This window comes from Pogonomyrmex barbatus, unplaced genomic scaffold (genome assembly GCF_055798465.1).
Source record: "Pogonomyrmex barbatus isolate J1 unplaced genomic scaffold, ASM5579846v1 scaffold11, whole genome shotgun sequence".
In the NCBI taxonomy this organism is placed as follows: Eukaryota; Metazoa; Arthropoda; class Insecta; order Hymenoptera; family Formicidae; genus Pogonomyrmex; species Pogonomyrmex barbatus.
In genome coordinates, this window is record NW_028297107.1 from 7,336,031 (window position 1) to 7,345,554 (window position 9,524).

Here is a 9,524-nt window from a genome sequence, read left to right on the forward strand (position 1 = left end):
ATGCCGAGTAATAAAACAACGAATATATGTACGAGATATGCTGAAATAAAAAAAAAAGAACAATACGAATCGTCATTAATACGCATCGTTGTTGCGACGATTAACTAACCGCGAGAGACGGAGTTTCCTTTCCTCGTTCGTTTGCATATCGCGGAAATGAGAGGCGGATCGACGACGCATCGGAAGTCTTCAATTTGTGATACCGAGAGTGACGTTATCGGGAACGTATGAGAGAGAGACGAGAGGTGGGAGTCGCGCGAGGAGGAAATCGTCGTAGGAGTGTTAATAATAACAAGAGAATATTTTATTAGGAATGTAAAAAGAGAGGTAAAGAGTGATGAGGAAAAAAAGGATATCTAGATGATGTGCGATGCGTCATTTTCGCGCTGGTTACGCGTAACTACAGGAAGTCTGACCGCAACGGCGATAGGAGATTCGTCTATCGTTTATTTCATCGTTCTTTATTTGTTTCTATTCTATCACTATTCTATCACTATTCTATCGTTGTTATGCTTTTACTTTTTGTTCTCTATTATGTACTTTTTAATGGTATTGTGTATGAGATCTTTAGCGAGATCATCATTCGTTGGCGTGTAATCGCGCTACGAGAGATCTTATATTTGGGCTCGTTCGACGAGAATAATCTCGCTATCGCACAATAGAGAATAGAAATTAAGCGGTTGAAATTTTCGATTCGCGACTCAGATCGATTCATCGCGTTGGTCTCCGCTCTCTCGCGACCGATGGCCACATCGATCGAGCAGTTCGCGCGTATTTCGGTCGGCGACGCGCAGTGTCGATTCGACTCCTGTCTCGCGCTATGACGCCCGCGCGCGGGATCGCCGTGGTCGCGTGCGCGATAGCCGTTATCGCGGAGATTCGCGACTCCACCGCCGATAGCGACTTCACCGTCGATAGCGACGAGGAGGCGATTCGGTTTTTGCAAACCTACAGATACCTGGATGGCGATAACGTGCAAACGATCTCCGATAACGCGACGTTGGCTCTGAGACACGCGATCGCGCTTTTCCAGGAATATTACCGTATATCTGGTGATGGTGTTCTTAACGAAGCTACATTGGAACAGATGCGTAAACCGCGATGCGGCGTCAAAGATATATCGAGTAACTTGGAAAAATCTCCGAGGAAATGGGCGAAGACGCATTTCGCTTGGAACTTTCATCTGGCGAGCGAGAGCATTCTACGAATCACCGAGGTCGCATTCGAGATGTGGACGGCGAATTCGTCGCTGACGTTCGAACGCGATTCGATGAATTCCGATATCGTTTCGGAAGGGTGCTATCATTTTGGAAGGGGTTTTCACACGTTCGTAGATCCTCGACATCGAATAGTTGCTGGACGGACCAGGAAACGTGCTAGCTCACGCTTTTTTACCATCGTCCGAAGTGTCGGAGGTGCACGTGAATAACGCGGAGAAGTGGCACATCGAGCTGACCGTTAATCCTGACGATACGATTCATCTGCTACATACATTGACGCACGAGATCGGCCACGCGTTAGAATTACACAGTCCTCAGAAAAATACGATAATGTACGCCTTCGTCCCTTCTAAGACCTTTCCTGCGATTGAGTGAGGCGGATTTTCTCGCCATTCAGAATTTATACAGTTTAAGAAATAAGAGCGAAGTCTTGAGACCAGTGACGACGATCGTAGCGACGACCACAATCGCGACGCGCGATACGGGGGATTCCGCGGATTTGTGTGCGTTGCGACGCGTCGATGCAGTGTTGGTGTTAGAAAATAGAATGTACGTGGCGTATCGGCGTCACTTATGGTCGATCGACTTAAACGGAAAATCTTACGGCAGGTCGTTGTTACTGACGGACTATCTGCGTTTCCTTCCTAATAATTTTACGCGTTTGGCGGGCGCGTATTGACGACCCTCGGGTCAATTCGTATTGTTCGTAGACGATACATGATAGAATATCCGAGATTTCGAGCTACCGGGTTGGCCGAGGAAACTGAAGGATATGAATCTTCCTCCCAACGCAAAAATCAACACTGTAGTTAATACTAACGCGGGACGAACGTTCGCGATTTACAACGCCGAGATCGACGACTGCTTGATGATAGCCATCAGACATAACTCATTGCACGCGATATTTCCAGGGATTCCACCCGCTGTAACATCCGCCGTTCGATACATCGACGATAATCTGTACTTTCTCGTTAAACGACAGTTCTTTAAGTACAACGAATTTATCAGGAGTGTAACTATGGCCGATTAATTCGATCCGGAGATTTTTGGTTTCGTGTATCCAAGGAACGGACTGTTAGAACAATTGCGCGCGCTTTTGAAAAGATTCGCTCAGATGAGATAATTTCGAGCGAAGACGATTTAGAAGAGGAGAGGGAGGAGGAAGAGGCACGGAAGTTTTCGTATAGTGTACAGAGCGAAGGATACGAAACGTTTACGAACAGTATCGCGCGATCTCTCCGATTGTAAAGATGTACAATGTATATCGAGTACTCGCAGGATTCCGACGAGAGCGACGACGCGTGGAGAAGGAAGAGGACGCTCGATGATGACAAGCCGATCGCGTCGAGTCATAACAACGCCGGTTGTACAAATAATCCAGTTAGAGTTCTAGAACGAAAATATCCCTTGACTAAGACGGGATATTTTTTCAATGTATGTGTCACTCGTTGCTCTGGTGTTTATACCAATGATTTCCATGTGAAATATGCTTCGCAAAATACACGTTATATTACGTTTTTCGCATATCATTATTTGCGACATTTATTTCTGCGATTTGTTCCAAACGTCATTTATTTCTACAGTCAATCGTTTCGATTATAATTGATTTCGATCATTATTATAATGTTGATCACCGTTTGTTTATTGTGTCAAGTATTTAATTTAACCATCGACAGAGAAGATAGAATTTCTCTATAATTTTCTTTAACATTATATGTAATATATAATATAACGGTAGAGTTCGTCCTCGCCAGGCGTGTCGTGCGAGTTCAGGTGCGCGAACGTGCTCGTCGGTTGCCGGATTCGGTAATTAATAAAAGTATTTAACTCGGTTGTTTGGTTAAAAGAATATATATTTATTTGAATTAAACTAGGTGGATACACGATGGGTTCGCCGTGCGTACTTGCTGGCGGGCATGATGTACGGCTGGCCATGAGGTTCTCGGTGCGCGTGAAGTATGCGCGGCGTGTACGGAGTGTGCGACGCGTCGGGGCGAAGGATTGGCTCGGGGCCTATTGGTGCGCGATTGGTTGAGCGCTGATTCGGCGGTAGCGTTGACGGTGCGTGCCTCGGTATTTTCGCAAGGTCGAATGTTAGGAGCGAGAATGCTCGCTCCGTTTCGTAAAGTCTGCACGAGAGACAAGCTATGCTTATCGGAAACCGAGAATACTCCGTTCCGTGTGCTCGTGTACTGGCGAGATTGCTAAGATCAAGAATGTTCCATCTCGGAGTGAAAGATAAAAAGGAATGAGTGACAAGTATGCTTGTCGGGGACTGAGAATACTCCGTCCCGGTATCGTTAGCAAGGAAACGTTGAGACTGAGAATGCTCTGTCTCGAGGGAAGCGAGAATCAAGCATGCTTGACGGAGACTGAGAATACTCTGTCCCGTTCAGTCTCCGTTTTCCTCACTTTTTGCGAATATAGGATGCCGGATGTCGAGTATCGGCGGAAATCAGGAATGCCTGGTCTCGGTTTCCCGATATCGGTCGGAGATGTAGACAGGTCGGAGGATCAGATCGATCTGGTTGTTTTATCCTGATTCGACCGGGTTTATCATCAGCAAGTACACTCGGCGAACTTACATCGCTGTGTATCCACCTGATTTAATTCAAATAAATATATATTTGTAGCGGATTTATTGCTCTGCCAGTAAGGCTATGCTGGCACTGCCTTGTCAAGGAAGGCAGGCTCGAGTCCGTGAGAGGTCTGATGGACAGGAGTAGGCAGAATAACTGAGTTCACGCCACGATTTTATTATCCGACCGTCGCCAGCAACGTCTCGCGAAGTTCTGACTCGGTCACGTTTATTCTTGAGCACACAATCGTTAAATCTAGAACGTATCAAAGTCGCAGGTTAACCGAACAAAGACGCGATATTTACAACGCTTAAAAACTAATAACACAGAACAAAGAGATCAAAGTCGTACAATGCCAGCAGGGACACCGCGAACACGAGAACAGCGCGTGACAATGTTATTTTCACGTAACATACAATGCCAGCAAGGGCACCGCGGACACGGAGGAACGTTCGAGAACTAAACATTAGAGACGAGAAAACGCAAAGAATGAAGAAAAGAAAGAACGCACTTAAAATATATATTGCTCGCAAAAGAAAGGCAGAGCGCCTGAAACGCACGCCGCGTGTGCACGCAAGACGCTCGCGAAACGCTCGGAAAAACGCGGACTAGAAAGAGATGCGACACGGAAAACGAGACGTCACACGGGTGCTAGCGAAACGGAACGCGGGCGCGGATAAAACGGAGCGCACGCGGAAATTGATGACGGCACAATTGTAAAAAATATATTCGCGGGCGCGAATAAAAACGACGGATCTAGATGATGCGGGAAAAACGCAGGACGCGGATGAGACGCATGCGAAAACACGAGTAGAGATGTCACTCGCGAGCGAGAGAGAAAATCTTGGTTGATCGCTCACGAGCGAGAGAGCGACGGAACACAGCGGGCAAGAGAGAGACACTTCTCACGCGTGAAAGAGAGCGAGATAACAGCCGATCGCGCGCAAGCGAGAAAGAGAGAGAGAGCACGAGTGCACTCGCGTCTCGCGCGCAAGCGAGAGAGGTGGAGACGCATGCAGAGTGAGAGAGGCGGCGAGCACTCAGCGCAACAGGTTCGGCGCGCCGTACGTGGTCGCACAGAGCCGGCGAGACAGAACTTTCGACACTCCACAGACTTCGTCGCGTACACGACACTTTACACTGCACAGGCGCTGTTACCGGTCACGACACAGTAACACGTTAACGATGATGATGCCGGAGTCTCTCTCTTCTTTCTCTCCACCAGACGTGTGGCTGCTGCGTGTCCGATGATTGACACGTAATGGCCATTCGACACAATGCGCGTGATAATGGCCGACGGGGAAAAAGGCGGAAGTCACCATTCTAGTCGTGGCACCAACGTCTGCTTCCTCGATGGACGGTGGCGCTCGGTGGCAAGCGCGCGAGGCAGCGGAGCAGCGACCGAGAGCAAAGGCGCCACATATTCTTTTAACCAAACAACCGAATTAAATACTTTTATTAATTACCGAACCCGGAAACCGACGAGCACGTTCGCGCACCCGAATTCGCACAACACGCCCAGTGACGGACCGTTATATGGCGCTCGAACAGGGATCGTTTTAAAAATTAATAAAAAGTTAAATGATCCGTTGGATACAGACACTTTCCAAAGCGGAGGCAATTCGCATAGCGCGCTTGCTAAATATCGAATCGGCCTATACACTTGACGAACTACGCCGTCAGCTCCGCCAGATCATCAAGCCAAACATTATGGCTACCCAAAAAGCCGGATCTTCAACCAGCCTCGAACAAAACCTGCCCATGTTTTTCGAAGCACCATCCGTCACGACCGATAAATTCATACACGAAAATTATAAATCAAATAAGAAAGTGGGAGTGCCATTTCGATGGACGTGATCTTCTCTCTTTTCTCGAACGAATCTCGGAACTGCAGCGACAATACATATAGATATAGATACATATACAATATACAGATACAATATACAAATACATTCATGCTAGACGATTTACCCGAAATATTACGAGGAAACGCGCTCGCTTGGTACTGCAATAACATGAGCGAATGTGCAACGTGGAGAGATTTCTTGCATGCTTTTCGACAATATTTGCCAAAACACTTCCAGGCTCGCCTAACACGCGAAAGACTCTCGACAGAAACGCGACGAAACATTTAAACAATATTCCACCGCGATGCTCATCATGATGCGCCGCACGGGAAACTTCTCGCGACAAGAAAAAGTCGACCGATTATTCGAGAATATGAGTAGGTAAACAAGGGGGGGGTCCTAATCTCCTCGGGGCGTCAAGAGGAGGGAGGGGCAGAGGGGGGTCGTAGAATCCCCAGAGGGTTCGTATCCGGAGAAATATCCTCCTGAGTCAGTAAGGATGGTTTTCTTTTCTCAGGAAGTTCGTATCCGGGGAGCATAGTTTTCTTTTCTCAGAGGGTTCGTATCCGAGGGGATTCGTAGGGCTCCTCTCTTCCGGGGAGAGAAGGTAGATCCCTCTGGCGGTCGTCGAGATAGGTTTATCCTCCTCGATCGGTAAGGCAGTCGCGGGGTTTCTCCGGGTCGATTTCCCCCGTCTTCGACGCCGGCGCGGTCTAGCGCCTTTCGCGTGACCCCGGGCACGTCTTCGACGCCGCCCTAGCATTTTTTTTCCGCGCGGTCTAGCGTCTTCCGCGTAACCCCCGAGCGGGTCTAGCGCTTTCCGCGTAACCTCGGGCGCGTCTCCGACGCTGCTCTAGCCGTTTCCGCGGGGGATCTAGCGCATCCTGTTTCACTGGGATGCTGCGGTGTTACGTCGCCTTAGCGTCTTCCGCGAGGTGTGGCGCTTCCCGCATCTGGGCGTTTTCCGCGGGGTCTAGCGCGTCCTGTTTTGCGGGATGCTGCGGTTTGTTATGTCGCCCTAAGTGTTCGTGTCTAGTCTGTTTTTATAATGTTGCGATTTGACGCGTCATCGAGGTGATTCGCGTTTGAGCGTTTTCCGCGGGGTCTGACGCTTCCCGCGTCTGGGCGTTTTCCGCGGGGTTTAGCGCGTCCTGTTTGCGGTTTGACATGTTTTTTTTACGCCGCTTTAGAGTATTTAACTAGGAATATCGACGATATATTGTTAGTTTGCGAGATAGAGAGTCAGTCTAATGTTTCGGAGAGTCAGTCTAATGTTCTGGAGAGTCAATTGAAGGATCCGGAGATAATATCGCTCTTAAACGATTCGCTCGAGCTCTCGAGAGAAATAGAACGCGAGATAGTGGAACGGGAGAAACGCGCGATGACGATGAAACGTGAGAAACGGCCTACGATCGAGCGGGAAGAGGAGGACGAGATATCAGCGGAGATCGAGAGCGACGCGGTCGATTCGCTCGAGTTGATGCGCGCGATGTGGACATCTATGCATTCGACGGCGTGTAATTTGCGGTTGATGATGGCATTTCTGTTTAAACATCTGGCACTTCGTCGAGGAACGGAGTCGATCGCGCGTATATACGCGAGGCCGAGCATATGAGGAAGGCTATACGTATCGTCACCGACGTGTGGAGTCGAAAGAGTCCGTGGAACTCATACTGTTCTGGGGAGAGCATGGTTCGCTTGGTCGAAAGTTCCGCAACGCCGGACGAGCGTGCGTCGCTTATAGAGATCGAGATAATGAGGGAGGCTTCCTCGAGTTGGATACGAGATTACTGGGAGTATCTGGCGCGTTTGAAAACGACGAAGGGGGATCTCGGCGACGACTATGAGAAGTATCTTGCGCGTCTGAAAAGGAATGACGAGAGTTGTGACAGTGATTTAGACGCGTTGTTCGCGTCCCTATTTGGAGACAAGGAGGCTAATCGATTCGTTCAGTACGTGACAAAGTTGAAGGGTGGACGACAGCTCGAGGCGAGATCTCCGGGCGAGAAAGGCGAAATTGCAAATTGGTTCGAATGTACGTGTACAACATCAAGGATATAGTTAAGAAGAATGTACGTGTACAACGTCAAGGATATAGTTAAGAATAAGAGACGGTGGAAGAAACTGGTGGAAATACGTAAAATTGAGAGTTCAATTTTTGAACTCCATGTCGGATCGGAAGAAGGAGTTGATGCGACAGTTGATAGATCGAATCGCCGATGATCTGGGGAAAGTGCCCAGAGTGCGCGGGGAAGCGAGAAGCGTCGAGTGCGACAGCGAGTAGGGATGTATCACTATGACGCTCGCGCGAATTATCGTGAGGGGTATTGATTGTGGCGAAGAGCGCAAATTTGCGCGAGTATATGTCTATGTAAAAGAATATGTACTAATATGTCTATGTAAAAGAGTATATACTAATATGTATACTAATTACTAATATGAATATATGTATAAGAATATGTACACGAATATGTATATATGTGTAAGAGTATGTGTACAAATATGATGCCGAGTAATAAAAACAACGAATATATGTACAAGATATGCTGAAATAAAGAAAAAAAAAGAACAATGCGAATCATCATTAATATGTATCGTTGTTGTGACGATTAACTGACCGCGAGAGAGACGGATTTTTTCCTCGTTCGTTTGCGTATGGCGGGGACGAGAGGCGGATCGGCGACGCGTCGAGAGTCTTCAATTAGTGATATCGAGGGTGACATAATATTATCGGGAACGTATGAGAGACGAGAGTGGGAGTCGCGCGAGAAGGAAATTGTCGTAGGAGTATTAATAACGAAGGAATATTTCATTAGGAATGTAAATGTTGTGCGATGCGTCATTTTCGCGTTCGCTACGCGTGACTACAGAAAATCTGACCGTAACGGCGATAGAAGATTAGTCTATCGTTTATTTCATCGTTCTTTATTTGTTTCTATTCTATTGCTATTCTATCGTTGTCATGCTTTTATTTTTTGTTCTCTATTATGTATTTTTAATGATATTGCGTATAAGATCTTTAGTGAAATCGTCATTCATTGGCGTGTAATCGCGCTAGGTATATTTGAACTCGTTCGACGAGAATAATCTCGCACAATAGAGAATAGAAATTAAGCGGTTGAAATTTCTGATTCGCGATTCGGTTCGATTCATCGCGTCGGTCTCCGCCCTCTCGCGACCGATGGCAACATCGATTGAGCGGTTCGCGCGTATTTCGGTCGGCGACGCGCAGTGTCGATTCGATTCCCGTCTCGCGCGATGACGCCCGCGCGCGGGATCGCCGTGATAGCTGTTATCGCGGCGACTCGCGACTCCGCCGCCGATAGCGAGGATTCGGTTTTTGCAAACCTACGGATACCTAGACGGCGATAATGTGCAAACGATATCAGATAATGCGACGTTGGCTCTGAGACACGCGATTGTGATTTTCCAGGAGTATTACCGTATACCTGATGATGGCGTTCTTAACGAAGCTACATATAACAGATGCGTAAACCGCGATGCGGCGTCAAAGATATATCGAGTGACTTGAACAAGTCTCCGAAGAAATGGGCGAAGACGCATCTCGCTTGGAACTTTTACTCGCGAGCGAGAGCATTCTACGAATCACGTTCGAGGTCGTGTTCGAGATGTGGGCTGCGAATTCATCGCTGACGTTCGAGCGCGAATCGTTGAATCCCGATATCGTGATATCGTTTCGGAAGGGTTTTCACACGTTCATAGATCCTCGAATATGTCCGTCGTTGCTGGACGGACCAGGAAACGTGCTAGCTCACGCTTTTTTACCATCTTCCGAAGTGTCGGAGGTGCACGTGAATAACGCGGAGAAGTGGCACATTGAGCTGACCGCTAATCCTGACGATACGATTCATCTGCTA

At 47.9% G+C, this 9,524-nt stretch overlaps 1 protein-coding gene across 1 annotated transcript; it reads left to right on the forward strand.

Moving 5' to 3' along the window:
- Window positions 1-820: 820 nt before the first annotated feature.
- Window positions 821-1,595, forward strand: LOC105433684 (stromelysin-1-like). The gene is made up of 2 exons (XM_089071192.1): window positions 821-1,285; window positions 1,353-1,595. The coding sequence occupies exons 1-2, from the start codon at window positions 821-823 to the stop codon at window positions 1,593-1,595; spliced, it is 708 nt and encodes a 235-aa protein (XP_088927318.1).
- Window positions 1,596-9,524: the final 7,929 nt, after the last annotated feature.